The sequence below is a fragment of the Mytilus californianus genome, unplaced genomic scaffold (genome assembly GCF_021869535.1).
Source record: "Mytilus californianus isolate M0D057914Y unplaced genomic scaffold, xbMytCali1.0.p SCAF_15, whole genome shotgun sequence".
Classification (NCBI taxonomy): domain Eukaryota; kingdom Metazoa; phylum Mollusca; class Bivalvia; order Mytilida; family Mytilidae; genus Mytilus; species Mytilus californianus.
The window spans coordinates 17,659,751-17,679,200 of record NW_026262637.1 but is presented as its reverse complement, the minus strand read 5'-3'; the positions used below and the strand labels follow the sequence as shown (position 1 = coordinate 17,679,200).

The 19,450-nt window shown below is 32.0% G+C and overlaps 1 protein-coding gene across 4 annotated transcripts; it reads right to left on the bottom strand.

Moving 5' to 3' along the window:
- Positions 1 to 517: 517 nt before the first annotated feature.
- On the bottom strand, positions 518 to 14,848 carry LOC127725562 (baculoviral IAP repeat-containing protein 7-B-like). Of its 4 annotated transcripts, none has more exons than XM_052232618.1 (7): positions 14,724 to 14,848; positions 8,628 to 8,798; positions 7,935 to 8,110; positions 6,702 to 6,804; positions 4,546 to 4,686; positions 3,425 to 3,571; positions 518 to 984 (listed from the first exon to the last, which is right to left on the bottom strand). In XM_052232618.1, exons 2-7 carry the CDS (start codon positions 8,779 to 8,781, stop codon positions 782 to 784), a joined length of 924 nt encoding a protein of 307 aa, XP_052088578.1. In that variant the 5' UTR covers positions 8,782 to 8,798; positions 14,724 to 14,848; the 3' UTR covers positions 518 to 781. The 4 variants fall into 4 exon arrangements, with proteins under 4 accessions (XP_052088578.1, XP_052088579.1, XP_052088580.1 ...); XM_052232619.1 differs by having other exon boundaries at positions 14,816 to 14,842; XM_052232620.1 differs by having other exon boundaries at positions 14,746 to 14,815.
- Between the last annotated feature and the right edge of the window lie 4,602 nt (positions 14,849 to 19,450).

Genomic DNA, 19,450 nt, shown 5'->3' with positions numbered 1-19,450 from the left:
ACAATACTCCAGGATTGTTATGTTTCAAAATGCTTTCATTTTTCAGTGTTAAAAGGTATATGGATGGCACCTTTTGAAGAATCACCTTCTTTACAATTTAAAAGGAAATCAGACCATATGTAATGTAGTAAGAAGTCCTGAACCCTGTCAACCTTGTACATTTATCATTATCTATAAAGTGATATGTAACCCCAATACCTTTTATCATGGCCCCTGTCGCTAGGCTAGGTGTTGAAAAATGTATACTCCATACGCGGGTGAAGTTGGAATATTGTTAGGTCGAATTAGTCCTAACGATTTCTGAATCGTTTTACACTATGTTATGTCAAATTAGACTCAAACGATTTCTGAAACTTTTTACACATTATTATATCAAATTAAACTGGGACGATTTTTTAATCTTTTTACACAATGTCATATTAGAATCCAACGATTACAGAATCTTGTTATGTCAAATTAAACTCAGACGATTCCTGAATATTTTTACCCTTTGGCAAATCAAGCAATGAAATAAATATTGCTTTGGAAATATTTTAATGCCGTTGTTCATTTGCACAAAAGCATATAATAATATTAAATATTTAAAAACATTTGTAGAAATAAAATAAATAAATCACGATTGTATTAGTCGAACTTGTTTACATAATATATTCAGTTAACAAAAGATATTCGATTTTAGTAATAAATGTACGTATATGTTTTAAAGTTTAATCCATTGTCCTTTTGAGATTGAAAGAATTGTATCACATGAAACGGTATTAATGAGATGTATGTAAAATATTCAAACTGCAAAGGTGGCTCTAAAAGAACCTTTGACCTCCGTCCTACAAACCGGGCAGTTTCCAAGAGATGGTGCACACTGGGAACAGCTTATCAGGTGACCACAAGGTAAAAAGGCAATACACACAATGTTTTCACAACATATTTTACATAACATTCTTTCTTTCATCTCTCTGTTTTCATGGAGTATCTTTTGTTTTATGTCTGAAAACAAAAATGTGAGACAAATCTCCTTATTGTATTCCAACTGTACATAGGAGGATGCTTTAAGGCATAAGTTGTCTCTAACTTTTTAACAAAATAGAAATGTGAAGGCTTATTCTTCTACTCGTTTTGTATGAGTTTATTCAAGTGCTTTTAAATCACATGTTATTTTGTGTGGTTGATAGATAAGAATCAACGACACAATGATCAAGAAAAGTTCTGAAAACCCGATACTTACTAAAGTGCTGCATTTTAAACTATAAACCGATCTATCTGTTTCTTCCTAACAACGAACATAATCATAACTTAAAACCACATAGATGTACTGCGTACAATAGGTTGTTATATATTAGAAATCTTTTTTTGTAAAATTTTTCTTTTCCGTGTTCAAAAACTAGTGTTTTAATCATTTAAAAATGGATGAGACCAGAGTTTCTGCATTTGTTTAAAATTTTCTCTTATGCCAAAGATCACATGAAATAACAAGCATTCTGAGGGTATTGCATGGCAATACATAGTCCCCTACCGGGTAAAAATGCATTATACTGGAACAAAATGCTAACTTGTTCTATAATAACTTGTCATGGTGTAAACAAAAAGAAAATATCAAGTCAATATCTTCAAGCATGACTAAAAACAGTGTGGAAAACTGAATATATAATTGATTTTTTTCAAGTCCAAGGACCATAACTCTGCACAAATTATCAGCCCGAAACAAAAATTTGAACTTGATCTGTAACTTGTCATGATAAAACTATATACCAATTGTCAATCAATATCTTTGAGCATGATGGAAAAAGTGTGGAAAACCTATAACACTCTAACTTTAGATATGATTAATAGTTCTATAAAATTAGATATGATGTAAAACAATGTATATCTATTTTCAAATTACAATCTAATATAATTAATAGTTCCAAATATTTTTTCTTTCATTTGTCACAAACTAATATAGATTTGTAACTTATCTATAAAATGTCAACAACTTTTATCAACACAATGTAATGTAAATAAATGAAATATATACCTTAATATAAATAGATTATTATCTAATTAAAGGATTTAACTTAATAAATATATATATATATATATATATACATGTAGCATTCAGAAAATTAGTTTATACAAAATAACATATAAACCTGCCACAAAATTCCTCAAACAATTTACCAAGGAATGTCTTTTAAAAAATGAGTTATCTCCCTTTGTACAGATATATGGTTTAACATAGTACTCTTAACATTAGTTATGGAGATTTTTTATGGACCATAACTCTGGACTAAATCATTAGACCGGAACAAAATTCGAACTTGATCTATAACTTGTCATGATAAAACTATATACCAAATATCAAATGAATATCCTCAAGAACGAAGAAAAAAAGTGTGGAAAGCTGAGTTGGCGGACTGACGGATGGACAGACGGACGGACGGACAGACAGACGGACAGAGTGCAAACCTAAAGTCCCCTTCGACTCCGTCGGTAGGGGGCTAATAATCAGCAATCCTAGAGGTTTTTGGTCTCTCTTAAAACTCTTCTTTTTTCTTTTTTTTTTTTTTTTCTTTTTGTATCAATTTCAGAAAGCAATCAGATTAAGTTCATTGCTATACATTCTCAAGAATATCTTAAAAATTAAAAAAACAAAATCAGTTAACAATTAACGGTACTTAAAAGATTAAGAAAAAAAATATTTTGAGTAAAAATTGACGTGTTTGTTCTCTTTCTCGAGTGAAATGATTGCCACTGGACGATACCATGGTTAAGGATTCAACAATTAATCAAACAATCAATATTATTTACTTAAATTTGGAATATCGGAGGAAAAGTTCGAAAAATAAGATTATTTCTAAATGTCTTCTTCGTGTCTTCTGATTCGGACTTATGTCAATACTTCTAGTCCCAAATGGAAAGCAAGAACATATCAAAAACAATAACGTACCAAAAAGTAGAGGAATAGTTCGAAAAATAAGATTATTCTCAATGTCTTTTTCATGTCTTCTGATTCGGACTTTTGTCAATACTTCTAGTCCCAGTGGAAATCAAGAACATATCAAACACAATAACGTACCAAAAAGTATCAAAATGAAACAAGATTGATCAATAAATCAACCAAAACGTTTGACAACAACGTACCACAGCTTTTTCAAATGAAAATAAAATATGTCTAAAAGTAGCTAAATTGAGTCCATGATGAACGGTAGTAAGCAATGGAACTTGGCGGATATATGTCACTTACTTCATTTCAATTAGTAATTACGACATGTACCTCATCAATTGACGAATGTGAAAATTTAATATAAACATGATAATCCGGTTTACATGTCTGTAAGTTCACGGGTATTTCTAGTCTCTATGATATGACAAAAAGCATGAAAGGATCATTGGTATTTCAGGTTAGAAAGAACATTAGGTTTATATACTGGCATGAATCTGAATATACCTAATATTGGCTCAAGTCCCCGCTTTTTGTTCATAAGTATTTTGTCTTGAAGAAAGGGTTGCATAGTATCACAATCGTTTAACTGTCCATTATTTGAAAGATTGAAAATAGTACGCAATAAGTTTGAAGAAGTCAATTCTTGCCATCCTGAAAAAAAAAGTGGAAGATTGAGATAATTAAGAGAAAAAGATTTAAATTGATAGACTATATAAAAACAAGGAGATGTGGTATAACTGACAACTTTGTAATATCTGTACAAGATTTAAGAATATTAATACGAATCGAAGTTATTGTAATGAAAAATATCAGGCTCAAAAGAGTTAAAAATATCCATCTTATGATTTCGTATGTCGGACCAGCCTTTAAAGTACGATACTGTAGAACATTAAAAACTAAAAAATCCGAAAAAAGTTATCTGAGTGTAACTGTGGTCATCTATTTCTGGGGTAAAATAACGCAAGGGTTTTGAATATTTAATTCGGAATTTCAGAATTTAACTTCAGACCATGAAGTTAACTGGCGAGAGAATTTAAAAGATAGATTATCTAATTATATGATACAAATGGAAAGACAAAATAAAATAAATTACATCCAGTTATATTAGTATTGAACAAACTGTTTGGTTTTTTTGGGTTTGCCGTTCCAACCAACATTGCCTTTCATCTTTATTTAAGGGCGCATAGAATATTCAATATGTGCACTGGTAATAATTTCCCAAATTTTGGACCAAATGTCAGGAAAAATTAAGCCAATTTAAGGGAATACTTCTTTTAATACCATCTCCAATATTTTGGTGTGTATAAACGCAATTTTCCAATACAGTAAATTTGTTATGTGAAGAACACGCTCCTCTTGTGTATTTATTTAAAATGAGAATGAGCCAAAGAAATGACATTGATTAAAGTGATTCAGTTTTTATTAATATATTGTACATGTAACAACACATTACATGATCGACTTTTTTAAAATCCTTGAGCTTGTTTTAGGTATTGCTTCAGAATATTTTGATCTCCAGTATCACTAAAAACATAATACGTAGACATCAGATTAAAAAGAAACGTCGTATCATTTAATTTTAAAATGTGAACCGTCATACTGTCGAGCAAAAAAACAATATTTACCCTTTTCTTGCAATACAATATCGATTGCAGTTTTAACAGTTTTAGGTAAATAACGATATTCTATCAGCGCTTGTGCTGCATTTGTAAGTAATGGATTCTTCCTTTCTGCTGCAGTAGGAGGTCGTCCACATGGTAGAACGTCTAGATAAGAATTCAAAGAACAGTTTTTATGTATAAGATAATGAACAAAAATAGGCATGTCTGTTATTGGCACAAAATTTATGATGAAACATCAAGTTAATCCGTCGTAATATAAGACGCACATTTTTTGCTCACTTATCACTATTTCCGACCTACTTACGGAGCAAAAAAGATCATATTTTTTTCACCATTAATAAATATTTCATTGTCATTGTCGATTAAGATTGGATATTGCGACATTCTCTACATAAATAAAAGACAAAAACTATTGATTTGTAAAAAAAATGAAACAAGTAAAAAGATTGCACTGGCGACTTGCATGCATATATATGGTTTATCTTATATTCCTATGGTGCTAGATAATATTCTTGGAGTTATAAGGAGAAAAAGAGAGAGAGGAGAAAAGGGATATTCAAACTCAAAAGTCGGAAACAAACTGACAATGCTATGGCAAAAAACGAAAAACGACGAGAAGGCAACCACTACAATAAACACAACATAACATTCACTTTAATCAGTTATATTTCACGGAATGCTGGACTCAAAAACAACGCGAATAAACAAGTATTTTATGTCTCCAATTTTTTTCTGATAAAATAAATTCCCAGTTATCTAGAATAAAGTTTTTTCGAGTACCTTCTAAAGAAATGCAGTATACAAGCGAATTAACCCCTTTCGGACATCTAGTTCAAAATTTAGCAGAAATATCCTTGATCATGGCGAAATCTCTAAGGCTTAGGTGTTTTCCTAATAATATATCTAAAAATATACATAAAACAATATTTCAAGAGATTTCATCTACTCTTTAATAAGTTGGGCAGATGTTTCTCCTGATCGTGGTATTAACCCAACATGTCTATAATATTGCTGCATTATTAAAAACAATCAAGTATAAATTCTGATTATTTTTTATTTAGTCGTCATGTCTTTGAAATGATTAATCTAGACACTTGATAAACTGAAACCTATTTCTGTGCCCTTGGTTTTAGAACCAGAGTTTTTGAAGATTTTCATAGTTTGTACATTTTTTTAGGATCTGTGGTCTTGACCTTTGACCCATTGACCTGAAAGTTTAAAGGGTTCTTCGCTTTCCCTTTATCCTTCATATTTATAAGTTTCATTTTAGACCAACAAAAAACTAAAGTTATTTTTTTAAAACCAATCCTATCTTCTCCAAACAAAAAATATAAATATTTTGATTAACAGTGATATTGACCTTTGCATTTTGACATTTTGACTTAAATTAATAGGCCACGACTAATCTGCTTTCGATTTTTTCCCTGGATCGTAAAACATTTCAGGCTCAAATATGGAATCACTTGATTTTGATGATTGCTATTTCCAAAATGGGTATAATGATTTTAAGAAACGGTAAAAGAACAAAAAACTTCTCCACACTTCGGATATCTACGTGCTTATAGATACATGATTTTTTTATTAGTTGTTTTTGGCTTTGAAGTAGCTGTCAGTAACTGCGAGTACTCTCTGATCTTTACTTAGTGTCTTTTTTGTTGTGGGATGTATAGATAATTACGCTGCCACGTCCGGTCTGTGTATTCGTCAGATGTTTTCTGCTTTGTATCGGTTTGATGAGTTGAGCCCTTTTTAGCCCCCTGATTTTTATGTTTATTTGTTCTTATGTTGTAATGTTACACCACTGTCCCAGGTTAGGGAGATGGTTTGGAGCCAGCAAACTAGTTTAACCCCGCCACATTCTATATGTGCCTGCTCAAAGCCTGGAGCCTGTAGTTCAGCGGTTGTTGGTTCATGTCTGTCATAATTGTTTTTCGTAAATTGTTTTGTTATAAATTAGACCGTTAGTTTTGTCATTTGAATTGTTTCATATTTTTCCTGTCGGGGCCTTTTATAGCCGACTATACGGTATGTGTTTTTCTCATTGTTGAAGGCCGTATGGTTGCCTTTAATTACTTACATCCACTTTATTTGAACTTTGGTGGATAGTTGTCTCATTGGAAATCATATCACATCTGCTTATTTTTATATAAAGTTTAAACCTTTTTCTATAACAGACTGGCTTATAATATTCTTGTTTTCTGCATCGTCTGGATTTAATATGGTTGTGTTGAATTCAGATTCAGAATGACCAATCAGGTTTTCCTTAAACAAAAAATTAATGTCACATTAAAACATTAAGATCAAAGTAATTAAATAACAAACAATAAAAAAACTAATCATTAAAATTGAGAATGGAAACGGGGAAAGCGTCAAAGAGACAACAACCCAACCAAAGAGCAGAAAACAGCCCAAGGCCATCAATGGGTTTTCAACACAGCGAGAAAATCCCGTACCATAGGCGGGCTGCCCCTATACAATAATGTATACTAGTTCAGCGAAAATAGCCGTCACACTAAACTCCGAAACATATAAATGAACCAAAATTTAAAACAAAACATACAAGACTATCAGAGACCAGAAGTTCCTGATTTGGGACAGGCGCAAAAATGCGGCGGGGTTAAACATGTTTTGTGAGATCTCAACTCTACTCTATACCTCTAGTATATGTGGAATAAACAAACACACAGCAATACACATAATCATTGCTGTCATTCTTTTAATTCACTTTGTAGTATTCTAAAATATTGTCTGTTGAGCATAAGGTTTAAACATTATAAATATCACGTTATCACATAAACAAATAGTTGACACTCATGCAAGTTTTCCAACCACATTACAGAGCAACAATTGAATTCTTTCATTAATTCATTATCAAGTTAGCACTTTCTTTGGTCGTTATAAATTGAATTAATTGATACATTATTAAGTTTTATTTCAGTTTTAAAATCAAGGTTTATACTAGATCTATGTTTATACAGTAAGTTTCAACTGGGAACTAAGAAATGTCAACTTGGAACTACGAAATGTCATCTAAGGACAGAGAAAAGGCAACTTGGAAGTAAGAAATAGCAAGTTGGAAGTAAGAAATGCCAAAATGGAAATGAGAATTTTATAAAACAGAATGTTCTTACCAGACTTTTGTAGAAATTGTTATCACATTTCTATTTTGTAGTACATGTATAATCGAAAATAAATGAGCTTTTCTCATACAAATAGATATTGAAATACATATTTGTAACGAATTTTCACGCAAACATAAAATGCAACTGTATTTGCCATTAAAAGCAGCAATCTGGTAATGCACAAGCCTTTGTGCTCGAATCTGATATAAGACCAGCATCAAACATCATATATCAGATTTTTAAGTCAACTGACTGAAATAATAAACTTACTGCTTCCAGTTGTCGAACAGCAGTTTGTACAGCATCTATGAATTCTTGACCTTTATTTTCGATGACAAATTTACATGTTGGAGACCATCTTGCATGTTCAACCATAGGATCATCCTCGGGTTCCCAGCTTCGAAGACCAATGCCACAGTCAAAACAACGCACATGATCCTCGTTACCTAAATACATACATTACTGTTTATTATCCAAGCATAACTGTGCATTACATGTACAAAAGTGTATCATTATGTTCATGTCATTAACCGAAATTATATTCCAATGTCTAATGTGATGTCCTATTGAAAGTATTTGAATCCCATCTTTTTCTCCTAGTCTCTATGTAAGTGTAACTTTGCAGAATAAAATTTTAAAATTGTAATAGAGTTGAAATTATCTTTTTTTCAGCAATGATAAAACTTTTTTTTTGTCACAAAAGTTTATTAATGCGCGTGTGCGGAAGTCGTAACTAAAATGAAAGTATTGTTCATCCAATGGATCAAAACTTGAATTGAACTCATTATTCGTTTAATAAATGGTTCTACAAAAGTCATATTACAGGTACCATTCTTCTATGATGTTGTTTCTATTGAATGGTTTTGTAAAATTGAACTACCCCCCCCCCCCCCCCCCCCCACCCCCACCCCCCACCCAGTCACGTTTATAAAAACCTTGATTTGTAAATAAAAGATAACGTACCTGTATAAAAGAAACCAGCACCAACCAAAGACTCTACATCAGCTGTATTTATATTTGTCCATGAGCTGAACGTCATGAAACGCGACTGAGTTATACACATATTTGGATACTTCATTGATCGGTGACTGAGAGGTGGTTGATTCAAATTTTCCATTACAAACTGATCATCATCTTAAAGTATAACGAACAATTATTTTTCAAACGGGAAAACAGAAAATCTGCATAGAAATTAGACAAGGTAACATATATGTGCCATATTTTCCATTTATTTGTATGAGCAATTTGGGAAGTCCAATTGATAATATGTAACATAAATAGTTTTAACAATTATATCATTAACTCATCTACCGAATTTTCAATATCTTCAAATAGTATGAAATAGTTTTCTTCCCCAGATCCCAGGCCACGTGTTACCAGATGCATGACTTCCATAACGGAGGTGGCATTCGTTTTACCTTAAAAAAAAGTCCAAAACTATGTAATTTTGATACGACGTTACAATGAGCCCTTCAAGTGTCATAAAACGTTATAATTGCGTTTTTGGTACCAGTTTTTGTAAATTATTCTGAAACTCTGTGTTTTACTTACACTGAGTATTACGATGGGTGCCACTGTTGGAACAGAAACTGCTTACTCTTCCGGGTTAACACTTAATTTCGTTTTTAAGAGGTTCGTGATCTACTTTTGCTTTACCTTTTAGTGTTGTACTTTGCGCTGTTTCAAATTTCAATGTCTGAGGTGTACTTGTTAAAATGTAGCTGACTTTCATTAGAATAAAGACATGTATGTACAAATAGAAAGGGAAGATACCAAAGGATGTATAAAAACCATGAGTCGATGATAAACCCACAACCTGAAAGAACATTAAAACAGCAAATTTGGGACTAGCAATTTTTTTGTAAGACATATTCTTCAAATTTTCTGGCATTTCTTTAAATTTTTAAGTTAACTATATAGGGGCTTCAAACTTAAGGCATGTATGCGTATATAGCCATATATACCGGCGCGGGACGTTTGCGCTTTTTCATTGGACATTTGCTCTTTTTATATAGAACATTTGCGCTTTTACAATATTTGCCCCTTATGATTCCTCTTTTATCAGGTTTGACCTTGCAGAGTTAAAGTCATATTTTTCTTTATGATTAAAATGAAAAAATAAGAAGATGTGGTATGATTGCCAATGAGACAATTCTCCACAAGAGACCAAATGACACAAATTAACAGCTATAGGTCACCGTGCGGCCTTCAACAATGAGTAAAACCCATACCGCATAATCAGCTATAAAAGGCCCCGAATTGACAAATGTAAAACAATTCAAACGAGAGAACTAAAGTTTAATAGTCATTTCATAGCACATTCGTGTTTAAAAGTCATTTCATAGCACATTGATATAGTTATATATAGCTAAAAGTAACCTTCTAAAGACATAAAAGACACGTATAGTCATCACAGGCCAGTTTTCGCTTGATATATGTCCTGACTGGTATTTCGGTCAAATTTCAAATACATATTCTAGTTTCTCTTTCTAAATTCTTGACTGAGGTGCCTGTTCACTGATCAATATAACGAATTTTACCGACTGTTGTTCAATGATAAAAATCAATCGTGACATATACATTTTTTTCCTTTATACTAGTCTCTATAACTTTAACTTCTATGTTTTTGACTGTGTCATTGTGAACTAACTAACGACATTGATTACAACTAATTGAAATAACAGGTAGATGACTATAGTTAAAAAGCGCAAATGTCCGGTCAATTTAATACAGGTGTATCAAAATATAAATCGCAAATGTCCATAGTGTTTGGAGCGCAAATGTCCTATCATGTTACAGGTACAAAAGCGCAAACGTCCTGTGCCCTATGATCCGACCATACGCGTATGATCTGGGTAATTAACACGATCAACGTTGAAACATTTAACCTTTAATACTGTCATAGGGTATGAATCCTTCGAGTTGTCATCAAAAAGAGTTTCTGAATATTAAATTTGGATTATTTAATCATATAGTAATAAGTGTTACATGATTAATAAATAAAGAAACGATGACCAGTGGATTTTTCCCTCAAGTTCGAAACACAATATTATACTTGGTCATAATCGATTTGTCCTGATAAATACCATATGTCGACTTTTGGAATATAACTTCAAAAGATGTAAATGAACTGTTAAACAAGAAGTCAAATGTTTTAATATTGGACTAAAACTCGACATGATAAAGACTCTTTTAATTGACATTAGCGAAAGCAAGAAAACAGATACAGAAGATTCAGACAATAATCAAAGATAGACATTTCAGTTAGTAACCTGTGTTGTTCTGGATTTGGAGATGTATGCTCCGGCAAAAGAAGTTAGAATTGATAAAGTTTATCTTTGCTTATTTTTTAAATAAGATAAAAGAACCGAGTTCTAATGTCCAACGCGTTGCACATATTTTATCTATCCAAGATACAAGGGCGATAACTAAAAAAAAAACATTTTTTTTTTTATCTTTAAAACTTTTTATAAATATCTTAGAGAAATGAAGGCTTCAGAGCAAATGCAATGTGATTCCCGTTATGAATAATATTTCCAAAGGCATAACTCGTTAAAAATATTTGATCAGCACTTATTTTCGAAAGTGTCAAAGACATTGCTGATATAAACCTATGATATTAGTTTCATAAAATTCTGGCAAGAATTGTACAAATGAGAGCGCTAACAATGCAATTTTTCATATAATTAATGTTTCCAAGGGGCATAACTCTTTTAAAAATAATTGATCGGCACTGATTTTCGATCTCGTCCAAGACATTGCTGACAAAAACTTATGATATAAGTTTCATAAAAATCTGGCAAGAATTGTACACATGGGAACGCTAACAATGCAATTTTCTATATAATTAATGTATCAAAGGGGCATAACTCTTTTAAAAATAATAAATCGGCACTGATTTTCGATCTCGTCCAAGACATTGCTGACATAAACTTATGATATAAGTTTCATAAAAATCTGGCAAGAATTGTACACATGGGAACGCTAACGATGCAATTTTCAATATAATTAATGTTTCCAAGAGACATAACTCTTTTAAAAATAATTGATCGGCACTGATTTTCGAACTCGTCCAATATAAACCTATGATATAAGTTTCATAAAATTCTGGCAAGAATTGTACACATGAGAGCGCTAACGATGCAATTTTCAAATATAATTATTGTTTCCAAGGGGCATAACTCATTTAAAAATAATTGATCAGCACTGATTTTCGAACTCGTCCAAAACATTGCTATTAAAAAACTTATGATATACGTTTCATAAAAATCTGGCAAGAATTGTACAAATGAGAGCGCTAACAATGCAATTATTCATATAATTAATGTTTCCAAGGGGCATAACTCTTTTAAAAATAATAAATCGGCACTGATTTTCGATCTCGTCCAAGACATTGCTGACATAAACTTATGATATAAGTTTCATAAAAATCTGGCAAGAATTGTACACATGGGACCACTAACGATGCAATTTTCAATATAATTAATGTTTCCAAGAGGCATAACTCTTTTAAAAATAATTGATCGGCACTGATTTTCGAACTCGTCCAATATCAACCTATGATATAAGCTTCATAAAATTCTGGCAAGAATTGTACACATGAGAGCACTAACGATGCAATTTTCAAATATAATTATTGTTTCCAAGGGGCATAACTCATTTAAAAATAATTGATCGGCACTGATTTTCGAACTCGTCCAAAACATTGCTAGTAAAAAACTTATGATATACGTTTCATAAAAATCTGGCAAGAATTGTACAAATGAGAGCGCTAACAATGCAATTTTTCATATAATTAATGTTTCCAAGGGGCATAACTCTTTTAAAAATAATTGATCGGCACTGATTTTCGAACTCGTCAAAGACATTGCTGATATAAACTTATGACATTAGTTTCATAAAATTCTGGCAAAATTGTACACATGAGAGCGCTAACAATGCAATTTTCCATATAAATTAATGTTTCCAAGGGGCATAACTCTTTTAAAAATAATTGATCGGCACTGATTTTCTAACTCGTCAAAGACATTGCTAATATAAACCTATGATATAAGTTTCATAAATTTCTGGCAAGAATTGTACACATGAGACGCTAACGATGTAATTTTCAATATAATTAATGTTTCCAAGGGGCATTACTCTTTTAAAAATAATTGATCGGCACTGATTTTCGAACTCGTCCAAGACATTACTAATATAAACCTATGATATAAGTTTCATAAAAACTGGCAAGAATTGTACACATGAGAGCGCTAACAATGCAATTTTCAAATATAATTATTGTTTCCAAGGGGCATAACTCATTAAAAAATAATTGAAAGGCACTGATTTTCGGTCTCGTCCAAAACGTTGCTAATACAAACCTATGATATAAGTTTCTTTAAAATCTTGCAAGAATTGTACAAATGACAGCGCTAACAATGCAATTTTCCATATAATTAATAGTTCCAAGGGGCATAACTCTTTTAAAAATAATTGATCGTTACTGATTTTCGAATTTGTTCAAGACATTGTTGATATAAACCTATAATATAAGTTTCATAAAAATCTGGTAAGAATTGTACACGTGAGAGCGCTAACAAGACCGGACGGGCGGACGGACGCCCGGTATTTCTATGTCCCCCGCAACGCGTTGCGCGGGGGACAAAAAACGAGCAATTTCACTGGAAATAATCTGAGTCTAAAACTTGTTTGTTTTGTTTTCTTACTTGCTGGCATTGCCTCTTATATCTTGTTAAGTTATATTTATTTATGTTTTGTTTCCTACGTATATTTGGTTTATTTCTTTCTTGCTGCATAAAATGCATTATATGGTCTGAATACCTATATGGTCCGGTCCATTCATAACAACAATAATTTACGCATAACCATAATCTTTTTTAATTTTATTCAGCGGTGTACATTGTTGTTGATTGCTTTTATTTTTTGTTGCAAAATAGCTTCGAAGGGTCACAGATCAGAACGGATATGATCAAGGATAAAGGAATACAGTTTTGATACAATATCGCAAATACATCGTTTTTGTAATTATGTATGGAACTACTATGAGAACTGTTTCTCAGAGTAAAAATTGTTAATTTTTGACTAGTTACTGAGTGACAAAAAGCAATTTCCTGACCAATAACTGCACACAAATTAGTGAAACTCTGGGCGATATTGAGCGTGGCATTAGTATAGATATTTGACTATTTTTTCATTCTGTATCTTGGTCTCTACATGTCCTATGGTTTTTGTATTATTAGGTTGCCTTTTTTAATTGACATAAATCCACATCATTTAATGCATATTTGAAAACTATATACATTGTAAGTTTGTGTGGCATGAGGCGTATGATACAACCATCCCATCACCTAAATAGGTATTGTTATTCCAGCTTTTATTCACTTTACTTTGAAGCGAATACCGTTATTATACTTTTGGGTAGTGCATCTTATTATTGTTCACGAACCTAGTTGGTATTGCTAACATTTTTTGATCACACTTTCTTATCTTAAACAGAAGGTAACGAATGTTACAAATTTTCGAAGAATGAACATAACGAATTAAACTTGTCAAAACGAAATTATCAGTGAGCGTTCTGACAAGAGCAAAAAAATATACCTTATTAAACATATGTAGTATTAGCTGCAAAATGTGGGAAAATTGATAGTCTTTCAGTAACACAAATGAAGGATACATACATGCTCCTTCTCCCTCCCCTTTCTGGGGTTAATCCTTCGTATAGAATGATTTGTATTTTAACGCCACTTTGAACACCTTTGGCTATTTTGTGGCGGTCAGTTTTTATTTGTGTGTCTGGAGAACCACCGACCTTCGGTAGGAAAACTGACAATCCTAGTCAATTAAGACCTTCGTACAGAAGAAACATGTTTACACTCTATGATATATGGATGTTTATTTCCGTATGATCTTTAAATATATATATAAAGGAGTATTGTAGATTCATAAATCTACCGTCTCAATTGTGTCTGATATACTGAATAAATTAAAAGTAAGGCGCATGCACATACGTTATATATTGCAACATAAATATATAGGAAAAATAAAAAGATATTTTACCTCATCATGAATATATACTAACATAATATCACTTTCAGGAATGTTGACGTAAAATTCTGTAGTCATTGATCCAAACATTTATACAACCTTACCTTTTTTACAGAGATATGTAATACACCAGGAAGTATAATCAATAGAAGAGAAAATTTACAAACTACATTTATTTTTAGCTATTATTGGCTATACCAATACAGACTTTCCCCTTTATCATAATTTTATAAGTCTGTCGGTCAACGCACTTTTCATTCTATTCATTGTGTTAGATCAGCTTTGTTTCAATCTCAGCTGCTTCAAATCAAAGTCAAAACAGTTGTTTAGGACAGACGCGTAACAAGTGTGTGAATGAATAAAAATTGTAAGTTTTCAGTTCATATCGATTTTATTCGGTTTTATGACTAAGATGTTAATGAATAATAAGAAAATTCTGTCTGTATTTTCTTGCAAATAACGACGACTTGGCAAAGAGACCACAGCATACATTAAGGTATATGAGTTTTGAGACAAAAAGAAAACTGTCTAGTATGCTCATTGCAAGTTTATGCCTTTGTATTTCCTTTTTATGTAAAGATTTATTTTTGATCTTACGTAATACCTTTCTAAAACAAGATTAACTAAGCTTGTTGACCCTGATTATGATTATGATTATCATAAACAGATACGGTAGACGCTCTTGCAGTACATGAAATTTTTCACGTGAATTTAATGTGAGTTTCATGTGAAATTCACGTGAACAAATTTTGCCTGTGTTTTTTGTTGTTGACATGATTGTTTATTTGTTTAAAATTTTGTAGTGAAATGCATGTATTTACATTTTTCCAATGATATATTTTCAGATTTAAAACTAAGACTTAATTACAGCGTATTGCTGTGTGTTTGTTTATTCTACATTGGCTAGAGGTATAGGGGATGGTTGAGATCTCACAAAACATGTTTAACCCCGCCGCATGTTTGCGCCTGTCCCAAGTCAGGAGCCTCTGGCCTTTGTAAGTATTGTATGTTTTTTTTTAATTTAAGTTCCTTTATATGTTTTGGAGTTTAGTGTGACGTCCATTTTCATTGAACTAGTACACATTTTTGTTTAGGGGCCAGCTGAAGCCCGCCTCCGGGTGCGGGATTTTCTCGCTGTGTTGAAGACCCATTGGTGGCCTCCGGCTGTTTTCTGCTCTTTGGTCGGGTTGTTGTCTCTTTGACACATTCCCCATTTCCATTCTCAATTTTATTAATTATTAATGAGGAGAAAAAAGATCAAGGGGATAATACTAAACCATAAGTTGAAGAAAAACAGACAACACCATGACTATAAAAAAATGACGAAATAACAGAAACATTCCATGCTTGGGACAGGCACTAGGACATATGACAGGGTTAAATCGTTTTTTTGTAATCTCAACCATCTATCTCCCTTTTCAATCTCGATCAATATCTTTAAAAACGTATATGAAAGAGCATACATTAAACACCAGTGCAGAAACATAACTTAACTCTAAAATAAAGACCCCATAAAACCCCAAGTAATCAATAAATTACATCATATTAAAGAATACTCACAGTTACTGAAGGCAAGCTAAAAGTACTAAACAAAGAGCAACGTCATACACAAGACTTTCTGTCCAATGTTACAAAACAAAACAAATATTTTTTAAAGTAGTGCATCAAACTATGAATTAGTGAATTTTATTTATTCCAAAAATATGAGACGCAGTTATTTAACAACTATATGAATATATGAATATCATCTTTATCATTATAAGTCTATAAAACCAAATAAATTGATGATAAAATTCATCAGCATGATCAGTGGCATAGAAATCGAAACAGTTGGGAGGCCCATCAATAACGACTTTGAAGAACATTGAAAACAAACAAAAAAATCAAAAATGTTTTGCCATAAGACTTATTGTAAAAAGTTTATACTTATACCGTTATTGTTCATTCATTGTGTCCAGTAGTTTTTGTGATGGTAATTTATAACACTATGCTATAATACCATCAAAGAAAACAGAAACAAGTAATCGTGGTTATTTAAACAAAAAAGAAAAAGAATCCTGCTAGGTTATTTACAAGTCCGATAAACAAATGTAGGATTTCAACATGATTATGTACATGTACTTATTATTTGAATTTCCCGGATCTTGGTAGCACAAAATTGTTGTTCAGTATAAAATTGAAAACCACATGTTATAAGGTGGCATGGTAGTATTTACATTCCGGAATTTAGGTTGCTCTTTTGTGTACCCTACTTAAGTCAATGTATCTGAACAGTATGATTGGACAAAAAATACAGTATCTGCTGAACGTACTTTCCCAAACTAAGGGATGAATCAGGTGTAGAAAAATATGAAATAATTTTACATACAGGTGAAGATAAGTTTTTCAGAATTTTTTTAAATTTTGTATTTACTGCATGATAAAAGACCTAAAAGCACTAGTGGCCTTAGGTTTACAATGATAGCAAAAAAAGTATACGGTCATGTTACATATTCAAATTCATTTCTGAATATTATAATGAAAGTACTTCAGTTAACTGTGTATGTAGAATGTTGGGCAGTGTTAGAAAGTGGTGAAAATTCTAAAAAAGCTATCATTATCATTATGGGCCAGAAATACTACCGTGCCACCTATAAAACCTAACCTGTGTAGCATGTTGAAATAAAGTTTCTTCCCTTTGTTTTATGACATTTACTTTTCTGTCGTTCCCGTTGTATCCGTTTATTTATTTCAGCTCTCACAAAGAGCAATTTGTTGCTATACAACTACTGTTTACTGTTATTAAAAACGGTTATTATTGTTTTTTCTGATAAGACATATTAAGAAAAGTATCATTTTTTGTTACCCTAATCTTTTATTTATACAAGTTGAACAGGTACTTATACATCCAGGTAAGTTAGATTTAGAGAGGAACGGTCGTTTATGTAGTCACACTCACCCTATGCATATCGTTGTAATTTATACGCGTGAACTGTTTCCTTCACTATACATTAAACGGCTGTTGCTGTTTAAGAAGAGATATCTTACAACCTCTTAAATTACCTTTTTATACTGATCATGTATTAATTAGTTTTTAAATAATACCTCTAAATCAGCAGGGTGGTGGTGTACTCATTGCAATTAAATCAGACTTTATAAGTGATGAAGTTGATTACCTAATACCTGATGATAAATCTGAAATAGTATTGACCAAAATTGAAATAAAGGGTAGCAGGTCGACACTTTACATATCATCCTTTTACAATCCAAAAACATCAGATGACCAAAGCTTAAAGTGGTTTTACACATCGGTTAGGAGAGCTATTCAAATAAAAAATGCAGCAATATAAATTGGAGGAGATTTTAATCTCCCAGGGTGAGACTGGAAAAAACAAAATATACATCATGAGTTTGGAAATACATTGGATGATACCGGCTTTGTACAGTTAATTGAACACCCAACAAGGAAGGACAACATACTAGATCTCATGATTACAAATTTACCAAACCAGGTTACACGAATAGAAATCATGCCGGGAATCTCAGATCATGACGTAGTCTTTATGGAATTCAAATTTACAAATCTAAACTTAAAACAGACACCAAGTAATGTGCAGATTTACAAGACAAACTTGCACACAATAAAAAAGGAGTAAATAAACATCAACATACTATACAGGAAAACGAGAGACAGACTTTATAAAAAGATGAACAAAATCTGGAAGTGACAACATGAGAAACAAAAATAAGAGAATTAAACACCAGGTACAAAAACAATAAAGACAATCATACTGGCATTACATTGAAAATATTTTTCCAACATGAACAAATTTTGGTCTTGTATTAAAAGTTAAAAAAAAACTACAGTGGAATAAAATTACTTAAGCAGAATGAGGAAACTTATAACAGACACAGAACAGAAATCTGATGCTCTCAACAGGCAGTTTCAATCAGTTTTCTCAAAACCAAACAAAATCACTGCTACTGAATTTGAAAACAATCAGTACATGCAACTGAAAACAGCTTACCCTACTATGCAAAACATAAACATAACCATCCAAGGTATCTCCAAATTATTTTTCAATTTAAACCTATTAATCTTAGGCAAGTGGACCAGACGAACTTAAGCCACGCCCCTTAGGGAGTTAGAAAATGAAATAACTTCTATACCAGAATTCATTAGACACTGGCGACTGCTCATGTCTTCCCCATTTTCAAGAAAGTGTCCAAATATAGTCAAGAGAATTACAGACCCATTTCTTTAACATGCATATATTGCAAAATTATGGAACATGTTGTACTTAGCGCAATCATGACACACGTAGATAACCATAACATCATGTGTCCCCTTCAACACGGTTTTCGAAAAAATAGATCTTGTGAAACTCAGCTTTTGGAATTTATAGATGATGTCACTAAAAATATTGAAAATTCAAAACAAACAGATGTACTTATAATATATTTTTCTAAAGCTTTTGATAAAGTCAGTCATAATTTACTAACGCACCAACTATGGAATACATGTAAAACAAATGCATGGATACAGGACTTCTTATCATGTCGTACACAAGCAGTCATCCTAGAGGGTGAGACTTCAGGCTATGTCCCTGTGAAGTTAAGAGTGCCTCAATGATCTGTTCTGGGCCCCGATTCTGTTATTTTTTTACATCAATGACATACCAGTTGGATAAAATTCCACCATACGCCTATTTGCAGACGAAACCATTGCCTATCTGGTAATAAAATATAACACTGATTAG